The sequence below is a fragment of the Papaver somniferum genome, chromosome 6 (genome assembly GCF_003573695.1).
Source record: "Papaver somniferum cultivar HN1 chromosome 6, ASM357369v1, whole genome shotgun sequence".
NCBI lineage: Eukaryota > Viridiplantae > Streptophyta > Magnoliopsida > Ranunculales > Papaveraceae > Papaver > Papaver somniferum.
The window spans coordinates 88,885,775-88,910,736 of record NC_039363.1 but is presented as its reverse complement, the minus strand read 5'-3'; the positions used below and the strand labels follow the sequence as shown (position 1 = coordinate 88,910,736).

The following is a 24,962-nucleotide window of genomic DNA, read 5'->3' as shown; positions in this document are numbered from 1 at the left end:
TATACTCTAACCCTAACAAACCCTACTAATGTTGGGAAACCCTATATTACCCTCTATAAAGAGATATATTTACATATTAGCAGTAATAAACATTTAGTGGTAAATCGGTAAAAAAATTACAGTAAAACAGACTATGCACAGCTGAAGTTGCATCTATTCCTTATCACAAATGTGTGACTTAGAACTAGTACTGGGAAGTAATACATAATTTGATAAATCCCTCAATATCGATTATAGAAGAATGTCAATGTTGTTCTACCTTTTTCTGGAGAGTGTTCAAGTGGTTTGGAATCATGAATAGCCGAATGACGATACAATAATGGGGAGAAGACCAAACTGAGCTTCATTCTTATGCAGAGAACTGGTATCTTCTCACTCTCAACTCTTTCACAGAAAACACCATTTTTCGCAGAATCAAATGATGAAAGGAAAATAATAACCGAGAGATTTATTCTCAGGGAAATATTGAAAACTCTACTACATTGTCACTCGAAATCGAAAAAAAGAATATGAAAAGAAAGAATTATTGAGGGCCATTAGCAATACATAGCTAGAGAGAAAGATGAAAAGGAAACTGGTACTTGTTTTTTTCTTTTATTTTCTGCAATGCGTAATGAACAACAATCTTCTTAGCTTTTCACTCAGTGCTTTGAGTCTTCTTCTTCGCAGAATTTGGAGTACTGGTCGAAGTCCATCAAAGAGCTAACCTCACCAGAGTTTCCTATCTCCACTTTCATGATCCATCCATCTCCATAAGGACTGGCATTAACCTGAACGAGTAATTACAGATCAGTATCTTATGAAATTTACTTATGTGAAATAGCAAGTGTCAAAGGTTAAAGTATGAGAGTTACAAGAATACTACAACCTAATGCAACGATCTGGTATGGTCCAATCTCCTATAAGGTCAGGTAGACCTATAAAACTCTTGTAAATCGTGTCTGTAGGCCTAACTGCAAGCCTGAACTACCTGCCGCACATAATTGACCATTGTCAAGGCAGCGATGCGACTGAATTCTGCTTCAATTCACTTCAAACCTATCAAATTCTTGCAAATGGTGTCTATAGGCCTAATTGCAATCCCAACAAAGAAAATTGACCATTGCCAAGGCAGTTATACTACTGAATTACGCTTCAATTCACTTCAGACCTATAAATCTCTAGCAAACAGTGTCTATAAGGCAGTGATATGACTCAATGTTGCTTCAATTCACTTTAGACCTATAAAATTCTTGCAAATGGTGACGTCTATAGGCTTAATTGCAAGCCTGAACTACCTACCACGCAAAATTGATCATTGCCAAGGCATTGACATGACTGAATTTTGCTTCAGACATAAACTCTTGCAAAAGATGTATATAGTCATATAAGCCAGGCCTCGACTACCTACCGCGCAAAATCAACCACTGCCAAGGCAGTAATGCTATCGAATTTTGCTAAGGACATCATAGCTTTCAAAGCATTTAATTAAAAAAGGGTAAATCGAGCTTCATTCCTAACATTTCAGATAACAATTATCCAATAGCATTATGAACAATTCATTGCACTCACCAAACCGGGAGAATTGCTGAGTTCTTCATTAACCTCGACAACCTTCCCCGAAACAGGAGAGTTGATATCACTAGTTGCCTTAACACTCTCAACAGCACCAAAACTTTTTCCCTGTGTTACAGTAGCTCCAACTTCTGGCAATTCAACATACACAACATCTCCTAAATGATCCTGAGCATGATCTGTGATTCCAACTGTTGCAGAACCACCATCAACTTTAACCCATTCATGAGACTCACAATACTTCAGATCCTTCACAACTGCAAAATCAAACACATACACAATAATCACATCAGATCCATAGATCTAACAGGTAAAACACTGATTTTTACAACTAGGGGCAACGCCACCACACTCATTCTGATCAGTACAAATGAAAAACAAGAATCAAAGGGTTATATAAAAAAAAAATCTTACCAGAAGCAAACCCTCTGTGAGCAATAGAGAGTTTGAGATGAGAAGCAACTTTTGACACCCACAATCTAGAAGCCATTAGAGATTTTTTTCAGATAAACCCTAAGTTAGATTCAGGATGGGAGGGTGCAGGGAGGAGGGTATCTGTGCTGCTTTGCGAAAAGGGATTCCTTTTTGCTGCTCATTTCCAACAAAGGAGTCCCCTTTGTTTGTAAAGACTGGACAGAAAGTGGGTGGATGCCGAGTGGCAAGAGACATAATGGAATCTGGGTTGGTGAGAAATTAATTTTAAATTACTAGTAAATCAGATGTACCAAAATCCGGTGTTTTTCTGACTGCTGTTTTCACTGCTATTGTGGAATGATTTAACAAAAGAAAAGTTTATCATGGGACTGCCTTTTTCCTTCTCTGCTTAATTTGCTGCCGATCAACTTTTGTAAAAATAAATTAATCCTCCCATGTTTCAGAATAAGTGATATTTTCATTTTTTTTTCATTTTCTTCCGACTTAGCTGGGAAAACAAAAAAATGAAAGTACAAAAGAAAAGAAGACAAAGATTGACATTTCATTACTCAAAATGATGAAAGGCATGTGTTTAAATCAAGCAACACTAAAGTAACTAGTGAATTTACTTTGAATTGGAGTACAAAATTTTGACAAATACTTTTTACTTGAAATATAGTTCAGTGGAACAGACTAAGTGTATTTCCTGCACAGAAAATTTTCTCTTCCAGACAACCGAGGCTTCCTGGATTTCAGCATCCACATTCAATCAGTTAACATGAAGAAAGCTCCCTCAGAACCAAGAGGGAAGCTTCCTTCTTTTCTCCACTCTTTTTTGGAGGTAATCTGGTTTGCTTCTTTGCTGATAAAAGCTCTGACGCTAGCTTCAACAGAAAAGGAAATATGAAATTAGCAAATGGGTATGTACAAAAGTCATTCCTAGTACAAATATAGACTTTGTCTAGAAAAAAAATCATAGAGAAGATGGAATGCACGTACCATGCTTTCTCCGTTTGTGAAAGTAACCCTTCGTCAGATCTTTCGAGCAACTATAGCCACGTTACGAGGTGATAATGCTGGATCAAATAAGGGCAGCATTATTGCTTCCACTGAATCGCCACACTCTTGGAGAAACAGTAATCTATCTAATAGAAGTAAAGTTTCCACCACAGGACCTAAAGCTGCCCTGAGAGACCAGTAAGGCCCCACAAGTTCCTGATTCAATAACATATAGCAGTCGGTATACAGCAACCAAATATATAAACGTATCAACATATAAGAGGATGTGCATAAAGGAGATAGGGACATACTGCGAAAGGTTTAGCTTCCATCCATATTTCAAAAAGGTCGATCTCTTCCAGAGGTTGGAGACCAAGTCGCTCCAATCCAGAGTTGCAATACTTTTCAAAGAGGGTATATTCTACATCGGGGCATTTGGTGATAGAAGACATATCAACACCAGTGGTAGGACTGAATGTCTTCCCAGCTGCAAAAAATCTACCGACACTGAGTATGTATCATCCATGTGTTGATTCTGCAACTAACCTAGTAACTGAAAAAATGTTATACCTCTTGGCGATTCATTGAAGGTATGATTCCAATATTTTCCAATGTCACCTGTTTTCAGGGTAGCGCAACTTCTTGTATTATGGTTTTCAATTGATGCGTCTACAGGAATACACGGAGTACTATCTTTAACCTGCTGACGGATCTGTAAAGATTTCATCAATTGTTGCCGACGCAGAGCTTTCCCTTGCCGACCTATTGCAGGAGTTGTATGTAATACTTTAGGGTAGTATTTACAAAGAACCTAATAGTTTAAGAACACGATGAATGAATCATTTTGCCAATAAGATGGAAAATCAAGGACCAGGAAAATATGAACAAATCAGACTATCTCACTCTAGAAATTCAATTTCTTGCAAAATTATTAAGGTTCTGATAATATCAACATGATACTATTTCCAGAAATTCAACAGATAAGGACATCAAATATGCTTGGTTCTCTCTTTATGACGGTACATTTGAAAAAAGAATTCTGATGTAGGTTCAACATTACAGTGGGACAACACCGTAAGGACACAAGTGAATATAAGCTTCGCTTTCCGCAGCACCAAATTGACTATCAAAATTCATCATGGTGAAACAGCAAATGAGATGTGAAAGAAATATTATCTACCATTTGAAATGCCGCGCGAAAAGCATGCAACTCAAAATTTTGAAGAGCAGCAACTTCAGTTAAACTTCTCCATCTCTCTGCACTCTAAGAATTACAGCCAGTCAATGACATGTGTTTAATAGCAAAGGATTTGAAAACTACAAGAGTTGAATATTTTATGAGATTATATAACTATATGTATACTTAAAGGCGATGAAACTACATAACTGAGATATGGATGTACCTGACAAGCAAGATCCCGGGCATTTCTTCCAAGGAATAGTCCAGACAAACTAACACCATTGCTCAAAGGAAAACCACACGGGGGACTGGTATTCTCAGGGTGGTCTTCTTCAGTTAGTAAGTTGTAGCAACAGCCAACGCTCACTATTGCTTTTACTTCTTCACTCTCCACAAAAGTCCTGAGTCAACTAATGCCTCCCAAATGTTAGATTGTGCACAATATTTTTAATACATTGATTCAAGTGTTGCAACAAAGCCCTAAGAATTACCTAAGCATGCTTACTGAGAGATCTCCACAGGCATGAAGTCCAGCAAGAACCAGTGAGGATTCCTTCTTTGGGTTGTTGGACATGGACTGTTGTTCCCCAAAATCTTCTCCAACACCTTGAATAGAATGCCCATCGAGGCATATCCTGTCTGACGGGTCAGTACTAGTACATGACAAGGTGCGACTCAAAGTTTTCAATGAATCGCTAGACAAAACACAGCAGGTGACTGTCTGGGGCTCATTTAGATGCTGATTTCCTGATCTGACAAAAAGAGGCAGCAATGACAAGAAAGTGGAAGGTGTTAAGAGCTAAATTACATTGATGGAATATAAGACATCCAATATTTAATCAAGCATGCAACACAAATTACAATTTACACAGGCATGGGGGAGGAAGCACCATCGAATGTTCTACATGAAAGCCCCTCCTTAGTTAATAACAAACTTAATTGAACAATGACATAGTTCTGGAATTCCTATCTTTCTGTTACTTCAAGCGAAAAGCTGCTTTATAAGTTACTCCGGTGGTGTTAATGTGTGAAAACAAGGAACTGTCCTCATTTCCCAAAGATTTCCAAGGTTCTCACAATTGTTCTGTGTAGAACTATCAAAGAAAAAGACGAACACACCTTCCTGTGCGAAAAAACGTATGCAAGCGCTGGCTAACCTAAGGTACGTAGGATATATTTCACAGAACTTAGAGAGTGATGTACATACTGCAGTCCACGCATTTTAGCTACATAATGCTTCTTAATTCGCTTTGCACGCGCACTGGTAACTGTTCCATGATGAGAAGAAGCATCTATGGCAACAACCGAAAGTTGGTACTGGAAGGATAGTACTTGTGCAAGATATCCCTAAAAATAGAACAAAACTTTTACAGAACTAACACAGAGGAGCTTACCAAACAACGTTTTAAGAAGAAAATATAGCTCTTATGCATAATAACAACAAAGAAAGTGAATTACCTGGCCAGAACCAACGTCAATTACTATTTTAGCTCCAGCACTTTTTGTAATTGATGTAATTACTGCTGCTAGAACTTCCACCTGTTCAATTCAAATTATTGAGAGCCAACTCAGACAAAAGTAGCATGGAATCAGTGATGACCTAAAGCCTAGCATAACATTATAAACTGAAGGTGCAATTTTTTGAATGATAAAAAGAAAGACCTACTTCATGTTTTTTCTTCAAATTCATGCCTTGACCTAGAACATTATTAACCGGAATCACGTCCAAGTCCGGTAACACCTGCAAGAACTTAATCAATTGCATCAAATTTGATCATATAAGCCAATTGCATCAAATAACAAAATGCAATTTAAGAATTTGGACATACCCTTTGTAAATCCGCTGGCTCTCGAGGAAAAACAAGAGACCCCAATGTCAGGACAAATTCGTTTAGTGAACAAGGCCAATAGTCCTACAATTGAAGACAACACGTCAATAAATCATGCCATTACAGATCAAAAGGAACTATTTTTTAACCATTATAAGCTAAACCCAAGTACAAAGGAACAATTTTTCGCTTACCTGAATGACTCCAGATGGGATTTGAAGAAGATTACTAATGGGTTCATGACGGAGACAATCAATCCATTGCTCATCAACAGATTCCCAAAGTTTATCCTGCACAAAAACAAAAACAAAAGGGAGAAATTTGAGAGAGAAAGAAAAAAAAAAAAAAAAGGTAAAATTCGCAATGGCAAATTGAGAAGAGAAGGGAATGAAGGGATTACAGTGAAGAAATTGACCACATGAGAGGTGAGTAAGGGTTTATAGGGTTTAAGGAAATCATGAATTGCATTTATCCATTCTAGGGTTTCACTTGCTGTTCTGCATGAACGTTTTTTACTCATCTTTGTTGCCCGCTTGATGTAGTGTTTAGTGTGGACTGTGGTTCCAGTACAGGGAGTAATAAAGAAAACAAAAACCGGTTACCGTGGAATCTTGGGTTGGGGGCAGTTGACCCCCAGAAAATGGGCATCAACAAACGCCGTTCCCTGACCTATGGAGATGTAAATGCCCCGGCACGGCACGGTCCACGAAGTCATGTGTTTAGTATGTTGTATGGTGTACTTGGGCTATGTCAGAAATTCAGACGTGCTGGAATGTACCGTGCTACATTATTGTTGTGTTGTGTTGTGTTGTGTTATATAAGAAAAATAAACGTGTTTTACCGTAATGTGTTGTGATAGCACACACAATTGATTCGTTAAGATAGTAGATAAACTAACAATTGGCAGAATTGGTATTGCAATAAGATAGTAGATAAACTAACAATTGGCAGAAAATGTATTGCAATAAGTAATTTTATTTATTTTGGTTATTTTGGATTTCATTTTGTTTGATCTATGGTTTGTAAACAAAAATTACTTGACTTCAAGGATTGAACATTATGTTAGAATATGGAGTCCGTCTCAAAATCAATTGGCAATGAGTGAAGTAGCTTTAGACGATTGTAAGCCGCGGGATCTAAAGAACTCATACAATGTGGGATTAATAATCTCAACACGCCCCCACATGTGTAGCATCGTAGGGTCTAACACGTGGACACATCAAATCGGGTGACGCAAAGTAAAGGTGCAAAAATAGCCTGCTCTGATACCATGTTAGAATATAGACATTCAAGACCAATTAACAATGAATAGAGTGACTCTAGAGCATTATAAGACGCAGGATCTAGAGAATCCATATATCATACTATAGATTTCGTTGATTGAAAGGGTGTTCACAGGAGTGGAAGACGAAACTTGCATTTTTGATCCACCAAAAATCAAAAATCACAATACTCCATACAATTCTGAGGATATTTACGGAAAAAAAGCAGCTTTTGTTAAGCCAGTTTCTTAAAAGTCAAGTTTCGAATTCCAGGTAAAAAGTAATATAATCAAGATAAAATTTTAATGCTAAACCTGGATATATACAAGTTAACAAATCCGGTTATATATATATATACTATTGTATGAATAAAATAGCATAACAAAAATAAAATATCCAAACTCGGCTAAAATAAAGATTTTTTGTGAAATATGCAAATATGATGTATGGTGTAATATTTCATGCATGATATGGCGTGCTTTCTTCGTGTGTCATGCTGTGTCGCGCACTTCCACGTATTGCATACTAATGTGCCTATTTTTCTGGCACAGCACACTAAGCTAACGTGCCTGAATTTAAACATGTTGGGTTTTTGTAGTAATTTTTTTGGGATAAGTAAGAATTCGTTGCTCGGACTTGAAGAGATTTAAAAATAAAAATATATATACAAAAATTTATCACAGGATCAAGAGATACTGGGATTCAGGATTCCACCATTAATCATTCATATAATTCATATATTTATTCCCAAACAATTATAGCTCAAATGATATCGACTCTGATTCTTGCCAAGGTATATTTTTAGAAGATTAATTGTAAATCTTAAGCATGGCATATCAAAAGAATTAATCCTAAGCATAAACCATCAAATGAAATGACAATTAATTAAGAAAAATCTTTTTTTCTGATTTTAATTTAATGCAAATAGTCATATAAATAATTAAATGAATTATCATATGCGTAAAGAACGGCTTCCTCCATCATCCCAGTATTGGGTTTTAGCTACTCATCATGAAAACATACTCAAAAATATATTTCATAGTTCAAATGGTGTTTTTATTGAAGAAAACTAATAACAATGAATCTGCAACGCCGCAAATGTGTTATAGAAGTTACCGTTACAAGAATTGTTGCAAATTCAAAATAAGCGTGCCAAACTAACTGTTGCGAGTACTGTTGATAAACGACAGTTCTCTGCGACAGTCACTGGTCGTTGACCTTCTTCTTCTTCTTCTTCTTCTACTTTACAACAGTAGAGAAGTTTCTCTGCAACTCAGTTTTTCTTCCCCAAACTCTCGACGCCTTATCTATCACCTCAACAGCCTATTTATACTTGACAGCCTCCAAATAATCTTGGTTTAATCCCGAATATCTTCTCTTTATTATCACGGGAATAACCGAGATTTGTTGCTCTGTTTAACTTCTTCACGCGTTCGTGGCTGGTTAACACGCTCCCATCTCTTGAATACACGTACCAGATGACTTGTAATCTTCTCCAGACACATGCAGAAAAGAGGGAACTCGTGAAAGAGTGAAACACCATGAATATTTCACGTATCCATGTTTAATTGAAACACCGAAGAAACTTTCATCTTTCTTCAAACCAACCGAGTTATCAGACCTGTTTTGTCTTAAGAGGCCCATACAAGTCCAAAACCATGAAAAACTCCCCACAAAATCTTCCCAAGATCGATCCGAAAATCTTGCAGTGACTGTATTTTTTGAATCCTTATTTCCCGCCAAAAAACAGAACTTTTGTTTCCTTCTAACTCGAGTTCTAACCAAATTCCATCGACAAAATCACTCCTACTATTCCTGTTATGCTCTAACAGATGCTTTCCATCAGTTTCAGCCATTGAGTTTCCTCAGAAGAGCACCAAAACTCGAACTCTACTTCTGCCATTAAAACACCAAGTTCTCCCGCCAAATTTGAAATTCAAATTGTTGAAGATGGATGCCCCTTAATCCATTTTGCGTGTCCCTTTAGAAACTGGCGGAAACATCATTTTTAGGGTGCAAATAGCCATGGGGTGCCCTTATACAACTGAGAGGTGCCTTTAGCAATTCTTCTGGGATGTTTTCCGCACTTTTTCGGGGTTCCTCCGGGGTACTTCCGGTGCACTTCCGGGGTACTTCCGGTACACTGTCAACGGAGCTCCAAACGCCACATTTTTAACCACTTTTGCCGCAAAATCTTATTTTTCTAAAAACACCTATAAATCAATAAAACACCATAATGAGTACAAAAATTGGTACTAACATTATATACAGTTGGGCTATATTAGACACATAAATGCGTCTATCAAATACCCCCAAACTTATTATTTGCTAGTCCCGAGCAAATTAAAACTACAAAATAAAATCCTAACACACTTTCGCAGGCATCGTCGATTGCATTTAGCGTATGCAATAAACCATTAAACCCCTAGGTGGCCCTAGCGGCCAACTTATAGTCTCAGGAGGGCTTACCAGAGATATACCCACAAAATCATTACTCCAGACCCTAACTATCTATGCAAAATCTTAGAAAGCACTAAAGAACCTCCTTGGTTGGCATACTTATTAATTACAGGAGGAAGTACCCTGACGCGAAATTCCAATTGTTGTATACGAGTTTGCACCCAAGTATACTAAAATTCATATAAGTGAATGAGCTCTACTAAAATAGTTTCACAATGGACATCGTATTCGGAGTCAACCAATCATATGGAAAGATTAAGAGATGGATATAGAAAAATATAGATGGTTTTAATGTTGACTAAGTGAACGGTGTTTCTCATATCTGTCTGAAGGCCACCGCCAAAATAAACCTATCCTAAATGACTGAGATAGTCCGACTAATATCAATTCACTGGCATGTACAAGGGAACCAGTGATCGATAATCCTAGCACTAGGTCAACACAACTGGCATATACAAGGGTTCTAGTGGTCGACTTTATTGAATTTTATTCAGTTTGGTCAAATGGTCTGGTCTAATTTTTTTTTCAAATTTTTTTTCAAATTTTTTTCCCCAATTCTCAGTCACTCTATTTCACCCTAACAATGGTAACAACTTGAATCGTGAGCGCCACCTAATCACCTAGATAAACATAGTTTAAAAATAAAATAAAATAAAAACAGAAATGAAAAGGACTCAACGAGATATGGCGAAACTATCATGTTATTTCTAACACCTGAGCTTTGTGCTTTTATGAATAGACTCTTTAGATGTTTCCATCTAGTCAGATTGGTCCCTCAACTCCTAAAACCAAAATGCTTCCATCCACTTAGATTGGTTAGTGCCATCCTAAATAAGCATAAATTTCTAGGCTCTGGAGTTTATTTATTATGCAACTAAAAAGTTTCTCCCAATACCCCAAAACTTAAATCTAACATTGTCCTCAATGTTCTAAAGATAAAATTAAAAACATGAACAAGGAGAAACTGTTACCATTTGAAGTAAAAGAGTTAAGGAATGATATTACCTGGTTGCATGAGATTGGGTTACCTCCCAAGAAGTGCTAAGTTTAAAGTCTTCATCCAGAATAAGAAAGGTTTAATCACATCGAATCATATAGTAATAGCCGAAATAAGTGTGGGTTATCGAAACCAAAAAGAGCTATCACAAGTAAAAGGAATCTGCAACCAGCCAAGAAAATGAACACGTACTGCATACCCTTATCTAGTTTCCTGATTAAGATACATATGTCCAATTTTGGTTCAGGTTTAGGTTCTATAAAATGATCTTTATAAAATATTTTCATTGGATGCATTTCCTCATAGCTAAGATCCAAAAGTTCAGGTTTAAGAGTCTGGAAAAACTCAGTTAAAAATTTATAAGCACATAATAATAACCTGAATACTTGGGGATCCTTTAAGTCAATCATATTTGACTTACACAGCTGACCAGAAAGAGAATGGTGGTCTTTCTTAAACAAATGTGTCGACCCTAATCTCCTAAAGTAATTAGGTTTAGTCTCAAAACTTAATAATTGACACATCTGAAATTTATATGTTCCCGCAATTGGTAGAAAATTTTTTGGTGGGAAAACAAAGTCAATCATGGTATTATTGCCTGGGCTAACCTCATCAACCAGAGGATGGGTTTCTAACAGTTGAGACTCGTGTTGGATATTATTAAGTTCAGGAAAACGAGTATGAAGATAATTTTGTAAGATGGTTGAGGCATTGATGTCAAGTCCCAAGTGAGGGATCTTTTTAAGAGTTAAAGCACATAGAGAATCATAATCACCCCCAAACTTAGAGTTTTCGGTGTCTCTAGATAGACTAGTCACAATCTCCCTAGTTTCTAGGTCATCAGATTCCTGAAAATGGGCAATTGATTCTTCTAAGTCAGGTTCATCCTCACTAATCTCTACGAATTCATCTAAGACTATTGTTTCCAAATCGCACGACTTTAAAACAGTATTCTCAGGATAAAACCGTTCCTCGAAACCATCATTGACTACTGTTTCTAAATCGTTCGACTCGAAAAAAATACTCTCAAGATAAACTGATTCCTCTAAACCATCATCGGCTTCGTCATTTACAGTTCCAATTTCTTCATCAACATTATCCTCCTCCTCATCATCATCACAATATAATTTTTGCAATTCACGAATTCTCAAGCTTTGTTTCCAACTACATGGTCTATGTTTATAATATTTCTCATAGATCGTTAGAGGTGATTCCTCAATAAAAGTTGGAATATCCATATATCGTTGCCCACGCATGTACTCACCAAGAGTCATTTCCGAAGATGTCTCTTGATAATGAGAATTTCTAGACATATATTCTCGTAACGTCATCCCAGGTGGCGTCTCCTCAAAAGGATTCATCACCGATGAAATATAAACTACAGAAAAATTCTATACAATCACAAATAAGGTCGGCTCAACCAAATCAAACCTATAGAATCTAGCAAATAAAAAGAACGATGGCTCCACTTAGATTGTTTCTAGACTTGCTTCTATCTCTCGAAGGGGAATTCGTTATAGTTTGAGCAAACCCTTTTGGAATCAGTCCGAGCTAATGTGAGGAAACTGAGGCGAGGGAAGCTCAATGGAGCTTTGATACCCAAGGCCTCACCGGCATTAAAAGGCGGTATGTTTCAACTCACAATAACCTTCTTGAACTTTGAGGTGTGCTTAATAAAGTAACCAATATCCTTCGAAAAAATTTCCTAATAAGCGCGTTACCCTATTGGTCTCGTTCTAATCAAGTTTTAAAGCTTAGGTTCGCGTTCGGTTTCGTTTTCCTAAGGCGGACAAGAAGGGAACGGTGATGAAATCTGAACCCTTATCTTATATGGCCAGTTCTTGCCCTTTACTAGGAATTTAATGCAACCGGTTCAGTCCTCAATCAATAAGCACCTTAAGGAAAACAATAAACCCGCTTACAGGAGATTCGCGGGTGTTTCGATGGACTTACCTCCCGTACCATACGGGGGATGAACCGTTGAAGTCGACTCGGGCCACGACTCCTATGTCATGTACGAACCCGAGGGGCCGAGACGATATGGTAATCGCCGTCCTTCCCTGCACACAGTTTATATTTAAGGGTGCCCTTTCGTAGGGTATAAAAAAAAGTTATGTCCCAAAATTTAAAGTCCAAAGTCCATAAATAAAAGTGCAAAAGAAAAATCAAGTCTAAAAAAAAATACAAATATCTCTCTTTTTTTTATCAAAAATAATAAAAAAAAAAATCTTTTTCTTTCGCCCCTTTCGCTTTGCCTTTTACTCCAGTCTTTAAGTATTCACCAATAACTTTGGAAAAATTTTCTTTCGCTCCAACTTCCAAAATCTGAAAGAAAAAGAAAAAAACCCAAAAACTTAAAGAAGAACAAAAATAATAAAAATAAAAATAAACCTAAAAAAATAAATAAATCTATCCTAAGCATAAACCATCAAATGAAATGACAATTAATTAAGAAACTGATTTTAATTTAATGAAAATAGTCATATAAATAATTAAATGAACATCATATGCATAAAGAACGGCTTCCTCCATCATCCCAGTATTGGGGTTTAGCTACTCATCATGAAAACACACTCAAAAATATAATTCATAGCTCAAATGGTGTTTTTATTGAAGAAAACTAATAATAATGAATCTGCAACGCTGTAAATACGTTACAGAAGTTACCGTTACAAGAGATGTTGCAAATTCAAAATAAGGATGCCAAACTGACTGTTGCGAGTACTGTTGATACACGACAGTTCTCTGCCACAGTGACTGGTCGTGAACTTTCTTCTTCTTCTTCTCTGCAACAGCAGAGAAGTTTCTCTGCAACTCAGTTTTTCTTCCCCAAACTCTCGACGCCTTATCTATCACCTCAACAACCTATTTATACTTTACAGCCTCCAAATAATCTTGGTTTAATCCCGAATATCTTCTCTTTATTATCACGGGAATAACCGAGATTTGTTGCTCTGTTTAACTTCTTCACGCGTTCGTGGCTGGTTAACACGCTCCCATCTCTTGAATACACGTACCAGATGACTTGTAATCTTCTCCAGACACATGCAGAAAAGAGGGAACTCGTGAAAGAGTGAAACACCATGAATATTTCACGTATCCATGTTTAATTGAAACACCGAAGAAACTTTCATCTTTCTTCAAACCAACCGAGTTATCAGACCTGTTTTGTCTTAAGAGGCCCATACAAGTCCAAAACCATGAAAAACTCCCCACAAAATCTTCCCAAGATCGATCCGAAAATCTTGCAGTGACTGTATTTTTTGAATCCTTATTTCCCGCCAAAAAACAGAACTTTTGTTTCCTTCTAACTCGAGTTCTAACCAAATTCCATCGACAAAATCACTCCTACTATTCCTTTTATGCTCTAACAGATGCTTTCCATCAGTTTCAGCCATTGAGTTTCCTCAGAAGAGCACCAAAACTCGAACTCTACTTCTGCCATTAAAACACCAAGTTCTCCCGCCAAATTTGAAATTCAAATTGTTGAAGATGGATGCCCCTTAATCCATTTTGCGTGTCCCTTTAGCAACTGGCGGAAACATCATTTTTAGGGTGCAAATAGCCATGGGGTGCCCTTATACAACCGAGAGGTGCCTTTAGCAATTCTTTTGGGATGTTTTCCGCACTTTTTCGGGGTTCCTCCGGGGTACTTCTGGTGCACTTCCGGGGAACTTCCGGTACACTGTCAACGGAGCTCCAAACGCCACATTTTTAACCACTTTTACCGCAAAAGCTTATTTTTCCAAAAACACATATAAATCAATAAAACACTATAATAAGTACAAAATTTGGTACTAACATTATATACAGTTGGGCTATATTAGACACATAAATGCGTCTATCATGGGTCGTGTCATAAATGTGCTAGCCCAGACCAGTTTACCCATCTACTGGCCTAGAATAATTTTTTGACTTAACTAAGCCGAAAAGTCGGATATCAGCACAAAACCGAAAAGACAAAAATTAAACTTTTCTGTGATGCTAGATTGAAAAATTACTTGATTATACAGAGGAAGAAACGAATTTCATGACTTGGAACATGCTTACGCCATACTGATTATCGTTGATTCTGCTTTGGCTGATTATTATTCATATATCATGTACCACAGTCTCAATTCTCCATGAATACATTAGCCATATCATTATGAGTAGCACGGCCCAAAAAAGTACTAATATTTTTCAATCCTGACATTTTTAGGGGGGACCCCAAAAGAATCAGGGACGACTTTTTTATTCCCAAGTCATATACAACGTTAAGGGATGTCCAAATATGCGGAGAATACGTTAATGTCCTTACATAATAGGTAGCTATTTTGTGCCCGATTATTATAAAGAAATCGAAAGTTTAGTAACGCAAAGATACTACAGATTAATATCGATTTTGTGCCAAAGGCGTATCTGGCTTCTATAACAGTCGGTAGGAACAAGAACCTCACGAGACTACCTATTGTTAAAGTATAGAAATAAGAAATCTTTAGAACTTTTACATGTTGAAATTTGGGGCTCCTATATAATCGAACGCCAAAAAACTGTCTAAACTAACGATTAAGATTTTCGAGAAATTTATATTTTTTAGAATTTTGAATAATTGAAATATGGGGATACATATAATCGGTAGCTAATGAGGTGGTATTAGCTACCAATTAATAACTGTTTGACCGACAAAAACCAATGTCGACCTAAATTCATTTCATTTCAACTTCAACTCTTCTTCTCCTCTTCCCCTCGGATTGCAGAGAGAAAGTTTTCCCCCTCGTTGAACTTCGCCTCAATACATCGTTATCGTTAATCGTCGAATCGAATCATCGTCGATTATTCTCTATGAAGATGAAATAAAAGGAACGTAAGAAAGCTAAAACCAAAAACGTTTGTCGCGGTGAGGATCCAAATATTGGATTGCATGCCCGTAATAAAGAGGTTTTAACTCACGAACCCGAAGAACACGAAGAAGACGAAGTCCCTGAATTAGGTGATTCTGATAGTCAAACTCTCAGGAAACTTCAAATGGCCCCGATTAGGTAAGATTTTACCATTAATTTGGTTTCTATTGCTTCAATTCGACGATTCCATGTTTTTTTAGGGTTTTCGGTTATTACCCAGATTCGGTAGTTTAGTTATTGTTTTAAACTTCCGATTGTGGTCGAATTATTAATTTCGCAAGAACATTGGTCATATTCGAGTGGTAAATATTTAGGTTTCCTACCGATTCTAAAACGTTTTTCATCACTGAGGCATAAATCGACCATAATCGGAAGTTAAATGTGTTTTTTCCTTCCGAATATACTAGGGAAGAACAAGTATTAGAGACTCAGTAATCGGGAGATAGTTTTTCCAATTGTTTAGACTCAACCACTTTAGTAATTTCTGGACACAAAGTGATGCATACTCGGTAGCAATTGGTTTTGTAAGGCTTCCGATTGTGATGCATTCGGTAGGGTAGACTGTTTCTGACTTTTGATTACGCGTATTCAGAAGATTATGTTGAAATGTAGCTTCCGATTATAATGTATAGGATAAACATATTCTAACACCAAAAATTTTCTTTTGTTTCTGATCATCCGTATTCGTCAGCTTATGGTGAATTGAAACTTCCGATTATGAATAATCGGAGGCTAATGGTTAATTCGACCAACCGAATATGTATAGTCAAGACTTTGGATTTAGATTAACTTCCGATTATATAGTTTGGTAACATATGTTTACTAAACTGTTGTACTTTCTTTTGTTGTTTAGGGATAGGCGAGGTAAAAAACTCGAAGATGCAATTGTCTCAGATAGTGCAAGGAAGGAAAGGCGTATGAACTTGACAGCTAGTGCAAGGAGAGCTAGGACTGCACATGTCACTTCAAATGCTCAAGATGGAACTCAACAAGCAAGTCAACAAGGTGTTCAACCAAATGCCACTCAATCAGAACCAGTTCAAGAAGGTGTTCAACCAACTACACCTTAATCAGAACCAGTTCAAGAAGGTATTCAACCAAGTGCTCCACAATCACAAGATGAAATTCAACTAGAAGCACCGGAAGATAGAGTACCAGAAGTAGGAAAACCTAGTGGTGCGTAAGAATAAGGAGAAGCCGAAAATAAAAATCCTCCTCGAAATAAAGTGAAACACCTTGTCCCACAAGAACTGAAGGTGAAGGATATTACAGAAGACGTAATCCTTGGGCGGCCGGAGGATGGAGGACAATTGTTATTTGGATACAAAGACTCCTGGGCCAAAGAAATATATGAAACCAAGGTAATAATCGTATCCATTTTATTTACGTATTATCTTTTTCTTCGTAATAGTTTTAAGGGTTATAGTTTTAGGTTATTCTAAAACAAATTAACTTGTCATGTGTTTAATAGTATCATTCGGATGCGGTTCGTATACTCAAACCCACCGCCGCACCAACTAAAATGGTGGATTGGCCTTTGAAGGATGAATGTGAAAGGTTCAAGATAATTATTGCAAATTCGGGGTTGGCTGATGCTGCTGAGAACTCTATGTTGGAACATGACCGGGTGGCTATATAGGCGTTTGTGGAGAGACTTTATCCTGAGACCGACACCTTCCATATACCGTTTGGGGAGATGACGATTACCCCAGATGATGTAGCGGAGATTCTTAGGCTCCCTGTTTATAGCAAAGGTGTCAGAGCTGATTACACAAAGCAGTTGGAATGGGATAAACTTTATACTCTAACTAAGGGCTGTTTTGCTTGGGATGCAGAAACAGCAAAAACTGAGTTCAATAGATGCATGAAGTACAGAACTAGACAATTCAACATGAGTACTCTGATGGATATGTTCAAGGGCACTAAGGAAAAAGAAGAGAAAGGAACTTTAACTGATGAGCAAGTCAACCATGCGGCCACCACATATCTCCTATGTGTATTGGGATGTGTCATTTTCCCCAATACCAGTGGCAATCGGGTCGACACCAACCTTTTACAACTTATGGATCCTTTCAATAAAGTGCATGAGTACTCTTGGGGCACGGCATGCCATGCGTGGTTGATGAAAGAGTTGAGAAAGGCGTCGAGGCTTGGAATTAGCCAAGTGGTCGGTAACGTGAGTTTACCACAGGTATTGTTTATTAACATTATATACTTGGTTTTTCTTTTCTACCATTGGAGAACCAATTTCATAATACTTGCAAAAATGACAATATAGACACGGATCTACGACCACTTCCCTATCTTCGGATTGTCCATTGAAAACCCGACGTGGGTGAAAGGTGACCCTAGAGGAACAAAGTACGTCTTTGATGACAACCATTCTAGGACAAAGGAGCAGCAACTGATTCGTTTGAGGAAGATTTTGGACTCACTGAAAGTCCAAGACTATGATTTGATCCATACAAGGAAGACCGAGCTAATGGACATATCGCGGTCAGTCCGATTTGGACCGTTGTGGCACCCGAAAGGATATGTGATGTACAATGCCTGAAGGGTGATGCGACAAAACGATTTTGTACAAGGTATACCAAATGAGGAAATCCATGGAAATTTCTCTTTGGATCTAGAGCAGTGCAAGTCTGATAAAGATTCTATCACGGTGTTTTACAAGGGTAGACCATCCGGTAAATTCCATTGGGATAGAAGGGCGCATTACTTGATCAAACCAAGGAAGGCCAGCCAACCAAGGTTTTGAAAATGCTCCCAACTATATGGATTGGTACTGGAATATTTCTCATCTTCGTGTAATCCGTGATCTTAAACCAAAGCCCACAGCTCCATACAAGAGTATCCTCAAAGAGAAACCTCCGGGTTTTGATAGATTGGTACGTATTATTTTCTTAATTTAGTTTAATATTATGGGTCAAAATAGAGTAATAACCGTTTGATGGTATGCTAAGTATTAAAACAGATGAGCAGGTTCAAGAGTTTGTCCAAATGGTGCACTAATTGCATAAAGTCCGGAGAGTCTGTGTCAATGTAGAAGATAAAAAAAGCACCAAGAGTTAATTGATAACGTTGACAATGAACAGTATGCATCTCAGTTCGGGGAAAATAGCAAAAGAAACCTGTAACCAAGGTGAACAAAAGAACTCGGGAGTCATCGAACACTCAAGTTGATGAAATCAATGATGATGTTGGTCCAAGTCGTGGAGGTGGTAAAGGTCGCAAAGTCAAAGGAAGGAAGAACAAGTAAACTCTCGATGTTTTTTGTTAACTTTATGGATAACTTTGTTTATGTCGGATTATGTCGTTTTCAAAGTTTGTGTCGGATTATTAGTTGGTACATTATGTTTATGGTTTGTGAATGGTTCCTTTTATGGATTATGAATGGTTTTATTGATATGTTTATGCATTTAAAGATGACTCGCAAGCGAATCACATGAAGAGATATGAAACTGTTGAATTTTTTAGCACAATCGGAAGCTAAGTTTATATATGTAACTTCCGATTCTGGGGATTTTGCAATTTTTTGTCAGAATCGGGAGCTTTGTATATTATGAATCAACCGATTCCGGAGTTTTTCAAAATATTTTGTCAGAATCGGAAGATTTCTAATTTAGTTTGTCCTCCGATTATTCTGTGTGAATAAAACTTTGTTTTCTGTATCCAAACAACACCACAATCGGAAGGTAAATCTACCCCTTGACTTCCGATTATAGGAATAGGTAGGTTTAATTTATATTGTTCCTCCGATTATTCTATGTGAAAAAACTTTGTTTCCTGGAACCAAACAATACCATAATCGGAAATTTAAATCACTCCTTGAATTACGATTATCATAATCAGTAGGTATAGTTTATATTGTCCCTCCAATTATTCAATGTTAAAAAAAATCTGTATTAAAACAACACCATAATCGGAACGAAAGTTAACTCATAAAATATCCGATTATTGGAATCGGTTGCTTGTTTAACAAAATAAACTTCCGATTGGACATAATCAGGAACTTGTTTATATTAATATGCTTCCGATTACATGCATTACATAAAGTTAAAAAGACCTTAACGTTACAATCACGTTAAAAACACCTAAATTCATACTCCTAATTGACCATAAAATTATTTAAAAAGATTATAACTTCCACTGACCATAGAAATTGTCCCTCTTGATTCTGTAACATCCTTCATGTTCAAATCGTTTCACGTAAAAGTCCACATACCGGCGATCAGTTCTCTGAAATGACGAATGAGTAACAAGTTAGTACTAACTTATGTTAATGTGAGTCGGAGTTACAAAGATACTTACTCGTTTTTCATACGTCCACTAAGGAAAAACGTCCCTAACAAATCATTCTTCATCTTCAAGTTTGTCAATCTCCTTATCGAGCGTCTTCTTTCTCATCTTAATGTCATTGGATGATCTTCGAATTCGATTACCATCTAACACTTCAAATGCCATTAAAATACGGTTCCATAGCTGCTCTTGGGATTCCGATTTGTGGAGCTTGTGAACACGATCATGGGTAGTTACCACAGCGTACGCTCTATAAATAGCACAATCTTCTTCTTCGACAAAAGCAATATCCATGTTTTTGTTTTCAAAATTAGAACTGAGAAGAGGAAAGAGTTTGGTGTAATTGGGTTGATAGATATGAGTTTCTTTATATAGGTTTAGGGACCAACGACTCTTTTTCTTTTTCCCCAAAACTCCGACGGCTATTTCATAAGTTTGGTTTAAACTGTAACGGCTATTTTGACGAAGGTTGAATCTGGGGAAACCAATAATCGGTAGGTATGGTAGATTTCAAAATTTGAATCTGGGGCAACCTATAATCGGGAGGTTTTGTAACCTATTTGACATCCGATTATGGCTACATCCAAAACACAAACCAAATGGTTATGGTTGTCTCTGCACCCTCAAACCAACCTATGGAATTGGGCCAAGATTTATAAGTTTGATTATCTACCGATTATGGGAGATTTCAAAATTCACCAAATGAAGAATTTAAGTAAAAAAATCATTTTGGGACAACCTATAATCGGAGGTTTTGTAACCTATTTGACTTCCGATTATGGCTACATCCAAAATACAAACCAAATGGTTATGATTGTCTCTGTACCCTCAAAACCTATGTAATTTGGCCAAGATTAAAGCTGGGGCTACTCATAATCGCTAGGTTTATAAGTTATATAAATACCAATTATAAAAAGGCATATTAGCCGAAACATCCACGCATTCATCGAGAACTACTTAGTACATATTTACCTGCCGATTATTGTTTAACTACCGATTGTTATGTTTGCTACCGATTATAGAAGGGTATATTGGCCATTTCAAAAAATCGACGGGTAACTTAAATTTACGTTTGGGTGATCTTTTTTGTCTTTTTGTGTCGTCCCTAATTTTTTTGAGATCGCCCATAAAAATGCCTCGTTTTTAATGTCTCATCTTAAAAAAATAATTAGGCTCCACAACTGCCAGTATGTACATTCTGCACAAAGATATTTTCAAGAGGAAGGAGTGCTAAAACATAAGACTCTCATATGCTGTGTAAACCATTACCTACGTACTTTAGTAATCTGGATTAGCTTCCATCCATTTCTTCGTCTTAGGGTCGTCAACGTCAATCTTATAATAGTCATGAACGACGTGCTTATCCCAGGGGAAATTATCGGGATTGAAATCCTTTAATAACTGGTCAACATGCTTGCTTGAAATACCAAAATGCCTAACATCACTAGAAAGCACACCACCAGTTGTGAAAGCATCTCCTAGCACAAAAGAAACTTCTGCCACCTGCCATTCACAATTACGCACTTTCAGTCATAAAATCTCGCAGATAGCAAGACAGGTATCAAACAAAAGACAACCACAATAGTACTTAAAATGATTGCAAGTCAAAGAACATGACAATAATAACAACTATGACCTAACCAAGCTAGGGATGAAGCATACACTATTTTTACAATCTAGTTACAAATTCATATGTTCTTCATCAAATAAAAACGGTAATAATCAAACAAGAACGCCAAATGAGATAAACTTGTAGATTATCAAATCTCAATCCTTGTCATTCATCAACCAGAACCAAAATCTTATAAAACTGAACTTCTCTTTCATTCCACATGTGAGCATAATCTGCAAGGCCAAATAGCAAACACAAAACCAGTGGACAGAACTACAAGACATCCATAAACAAAGATTGTCTCACGCTACTAATTTGACGGATCAGTTAAGTAGCTTAAGTTCTAACGACCTCTAGAATCCCACGATGCACTAATAACAACCTTCAGAACAAATTACCAAAGTTCATCTCGATCTAATGACCACCTAATGAAATAATGATGGATAAGTGTTTACAGAATGCAGTCCCATTTTATTCAAACTTTTCGGTAGCTGATGTTACCTGATGACTCATGGTACTAAAACATATTATAAAGTGTTTGATTCTAGCGGACAAAAGATAAGAGTATATACCGTTTTGTGCATGGCTATAAATTCAACTAGGACGCTTTCCCCAACTGACAACAGTATCGACAGCCTAATTTGATCCAGTTGATCGTTTATGGCAGTGCCAAGCAGTTTAACCTGTAGTTCATTCAATTCAGATGAAGGCATGTAAGAAAGATTGGTATGATTTTAATGGAATCATGATCAAGATATAAATTGGTGAGAAAAGAATGCGTACGTACCCCAAGATTGACTATTTCACTGTGGTTTTTAAATATAAGATCCAGGCGAAGATTAATTAATGATGACTCAAAAAGAATTCTCCACAAAATGATACTTCCAAGTGGAGAGCCGCCGCTGGTAAGAGCAGAACACCTAACCGAATTTAGTTTCTCTACTGCTTCATTTATCATCTCTGATGCTTCCTTGGCAGCCACAGAAAACGCACGTCGAAGGGAAGAACGGGTGTTTCTGGACGGATTGCCTTGCTCTGCACGGTTGTAGTTCATATTGACCAAATCTACAAAATATCCAACCAGCATCTCCGCGACAGATTTTCTTTCAACACCTTGCTCCTGGAGGTTTTTTATGAGCTCTCCAAAATCATTTAATACTTCATTATTATCCATAACCAATTGCACCGGATAAATGCTAAACTGGTGACACCCATCGAGAAGAAACTGATCTAACGATTCCTGGAACAGAAACACAATTATAAAAAAAAATTAAAAAAAAAGGTACTAATTTATAACATTCAATGGTCGACAGAGGAAATATATGTACAATCTTATGTACCTGCGATTTCTTGAACTTTGAAAAAAGAAACAAGACAATATCAAGAATCTTGTTGGACTCCTCGATAGATGAGGGACTGGTAAAATAGGAACCCTTGAGTTTCTTCAGCGACCTAGCCGATTCACGTGACATGGTACACAGACTACCGAATAAGTGCTTAAATATCAAAACAAGGTTAAGTAATTCAGAATTAGCAAAGATACTTATTGATTCAGCAGGATAAAGACTTACCTTTTGTCGCCACATATAGGAGTCCACGCTGTGCTGGGGAAGGATAAGAGGACACTTGTACCTATCTCCATCATCATCATCATCAGCATCGGAAGAAAATGCAACTGCATCAGACTTTCTCAATTGTTCCAGATGCTCAGAGAAACTATATGCAGCAAACCGCTGCTCCTGTTGTATCTTGATGAGGTGATCGAGGAAAGACTCCAACAACTTAGCCTATGAAGAGACACAGACATGCCACGTCATAAGATATATGTCAAATCCTATCCTAAACCAAAATAAAGCCAAGATGCCATTTCGAGCATTAAACATTAATTACCTGCTCTCTACTGAAATCATCACCAGATTGAGAACAAATTCTTTGCAAAAGTTGCGTCAATGACAAGCTTCCATTATAGTATTCATTTGCAAAAACCACATGGTCCCTAACCACATCATCTGGCAACGCCTCAAGAGACGACCATCTATTCGGATGGAAACTAATATTGATGTCATTATCCTGTACCCATTAAAATATGACACAATGAAGAGACTTGAGATTGAAATAAAGGCAGGGATGCGAGTAATAAACAAAAGTTAAACTTAGTAGCATACCGCAGTCAATCCATACTTGTCCAGGCCAGTATTCTCTAACAGCCAAAGAAACGTAGAGAATGACCTCCTGTCATCGTACTTTCTGTTGACATCCTTCCAGTCGTCTGCAACAAATGTTGCTTCTTGGAAAAACATCTTAAGTGAAGACTGTAAATCTATTGATGGTTCTTTGATTTCAGATCTTGGAAATATAAGTTGTTTTGGGGAACCGTCATGTGCAACTTTACGACTTAAGCGACAAAAGTATCTGTCTATCCATTTATCATCCATGGACGCTGAAAGACCAGTATCAGAGCTGTTCCTTCCCTAGCCTACTTGTTTGTTTAACCAATAATAACCTTCACAGAACGGAGTTTCAGAGTTTTTTTTGACAAACAATGAAACAAAGAGAAATGCGAGAAAAGTCCGACTGTAGTAAGGGCATGGCTTCTCCTGTTGCTTTATTATAATAATAAGTCGAAATCCTTACTGGTTGCTACACTCACTGAACTAGCTGTTCTAGAGATGCTGTTTATTGTCATTAACTGATTCAACTTGTCGAATTAATAATTTTGTGATGAATTTCCAGACTAGCAAGCAGTTAGCAATGTATGTAACCGAAAGCCGAAGCCAGGAATGAACCAAAGGTTTAAGAATATATCCTATATATGCATCTAAAAGCCCACATCCTCCGTTCGCATAAGATCTAAATGATCTATGGAGAACTAAACTTGACAAACATAAATAACACATTAGATCCAATTCGATTCAAGGATCAGCTCAAAGCATGATGGGACTCGAAACAATCAGCTAAATTACTAGAAAAATCAAATCAAAAGCCATAACAAAACCTAAATTCTTATCCCAAAAACAAACATCGCGAAATTCGATGGAACTAAACTGTAGAGGGATTCGAAATTCACCGTTCTTAAACTTCAACTTCCTTTCTTCTTCGTCTGAGAGAACAAAAAGGGGTTTCTTGTAGCCGGAAATCCAGATTACCTTATGCTAACCATCACATCCAATAATTTGGTCCAACTCCGCTGGCTCTTGAGGAAAAACAAGAGACCCAATGTCAGGAAATATTCTAAATTGAGTACAAAATATAACTTAATCAACCAAACATGCCATTATAAGCTAAACCCAAGTACAAAGGAACACTTTTTCGCTTACCTGAATGACTCCAGATGGGATTTGAGAAGAGAAGGGAATGAAGGGATTACAGTGAAGAAATTGACGACATGAGAGTTGAGTAAGGGTTTGTAGGGTTTAAGGAAATCATGAAGTGCATTTATCCATTCCAGGGTTTCACCTGCTGTTCTACATGAA

The 24,962-nt window shown here is 37.2% G+C and overlaps 3 protein-coding genes across 7 annotated transcripts; all 3 read right to left on the bottom strand.

Annotated features, from left to right (window-relative positions):
* Window positions 1–322: 322 nt before the first annotated feature.
* Window positions 323–2,173, bottom strand: LOC113288335 (glycine cleavage system H protein 2, mitochondrial-like). The gene is made up of 3 exons (XM_026537349.1): window positions 1,969–2,173; window positions 1,552–1,811; window positions 323–770 (listed from the first exon to the last, which is right to left on the bottom strand). The coding sequence occupies exons 1-3, from the start codon at window positions 2,042–2,044 to the stop codon at window positions 642–644; spliced, it is 465 nt and encodes a 154-aa protein (XP_026393134.1). The 5' UTR covers window positions 2,045–2,173; the 3' UTR covers window positions 323–641.
* Window positions 2,174–2,516: 343 nt separating this feature from the next.
* On the bottom strand, window positions 2,517–6,509 carry LOC113288332 (protein RRNAD1-like). Of its 3 annotated transcripts, none has more exons than XM_026537340.1 (13): window positions 6,377–6,509; window positions 6,171–6,266; window positions 5,977–6,060; window positions 5,814–5,888; window positions 5,606–5,686; window positions 5,355–5,494; window positions 4,639–4,899; window positions 4,371–4,548; window positions 4,148–4,231; window positions 3,538–3,778; window positions 3,279–3,454; window positions 2,968–3,183; window positions 2,517–2,852 (listed from the first exon to the last, which is right to left on the bottom strand). In XM_026537340.1, exons 1-12 carry the CDS (start codon window positions 6,494–6,496, stop codon window positions 3,001–3,003), a joined length of 1,719 nt encoding a protein of 572 aa, XP_026393125.1. In that variant the 5' UTR covers window positions 6,497–6,509; the 3' UTR covers window positions 2,517–2,852; window positions 2,968–3,000. The 3 variants fall into 3 exon arrangements, with proteins under 3 accessions (XP_026393125.1, XP_026393126.1, XP_026393127.1); XM_026537341.1 differs by having other exon boundaries at window positions 2,517–2,848; XM_026537342.1 differs by lacking the exons at window positions 2,517–2,852; window positions 2,968–3,183; window positions 3,279–3,454 and having other exon boundaries at window positions 3,550–3,729.
* Window positions 6,510–21,004: 14,495 nt separating this feature from the next.
* LOC113288334 (midasin-like) lies at window positions 21,005–24,945 on the bottom strand. 3 transcript variants are annotated; one of them, XM_026537346.1, is made up of 8 exons: window positions 24,807–24,945; window positions 23,655–24,682; window positions 23,380–23,559; window positions 23,061–23,276; window positions 22,830–22,941; window positions 22,277–22,729; window positions 22,062–22,172; window positions 21,005–21,380 (listed from the first exon to the last, which is right to left on the bottom strand). In XM_026537346.1, the coding sequence occupies exons 4-8, from the start codon at window positions 23,168–23,170 to the stop codon at window positions 21,156–21,158; spliced, it is 1,011 nt and encodes a 336-aa protein (XP_026393131.1). In that variant the 5' UTR covers window positions 23,171–23,276; window positions 23,380–23,559; window positions 23,655–24,682; window positions 24,807–24,945; the 3' UTR covers window positions 21,005–21,155. The 3 variants fall into 3 exon arrangements, with proteins under 3 accessions (XP_026393131.1, XP_026393132.1, XP_026393133.1); XM_026537347.1 differs by having other exon boundaries at window positions 22,830–22,905; XM_026537348.1 differs by lacking the exons at window positions 21,005–21,380; window positions 22,062–22,172 and having other exon boundaries at window positions 22,410–22,729; window positions 23,655–23,992; window positions 24,557–24,682.
* Window positions 24,946–24,962: the final 17 nt, after the last annotated feature.

What these genes read in the sequence shown, in the direction of transcription:
- LOC113288334 (XM_026537346.1), bottom strand. Translation starts at nt 23,170, where the DNA reads ATGCAGTTGCATTTTCTTCCGATGCTGATGATGATGATGATGGAGATA. An exon ending in CCTATATGTGGCGACAAAAG is followed by an intron (nt 22,942 to 23,060) that starts GTAAGTCTTTAT and finishes TGAATCGGCTAG; the next exon opens with GTCGCTGAAGAAACTCAAGG. An exon ending in GTGAAATAGTCAATCTTGGG is followed by an intron (nt 22,173 to 22,276) that starts GTACGTACGCAT and finishes AATGAACTACAG; the next exon opens with GTTAAACTGCTTGGCACTGC.
- LOC113288335 (XM_026537349.1), bottom strand. Translation starts at nt 2,044, where the DNA reads ATGGCTTCTAGATTGTGGGTGTCAAAAGTTGCTTCTCATCTCAAACTC. An exon ending in TCACAGAGGGTTTGCTTCTG is followed by an intron (nt 1,812 to 1,968) that starts GTAAGATTTTTT and finishes TTGATTTTGCAG; the next exon opens with TTGTGAAGGATCTGAAGTAT. An exon ending in TCAGCAATTCTCCCGGTTTG is followed by an intron (nt 771 to 1,551) that starts GTGAGTGCAATG and finishes TTACTCGTTCAG; the next exon opens with GTTAATGCCAGTCCTTATGG.
- LOC113288332 (XM_026537340.1), bottom strand. Translation starts at nt 6,496, where the DNA reads ATGAGTAAAAAACGTTCATGCAGAACAGCAAGTGAAACCCTAGAATGG. An exon ending in GCTAAAATGCGTGGACTGCA is followed by an intron (nt 4,900 to 5,354) that starts GTATGTACATCA and finishes TCTTTTTGTCAG; the next exon opens with ATCAGGAAATCAGCATCTAA. An exon ending in TGGAAGCTAAACCTTTCGCA is followed by an intron (nt 3,184 to 3,278) that starts GTATGTCCCTAT and finishes TTATTGAATCAG; the next exon opens with GAACTTGTGGGGCCTTACTG.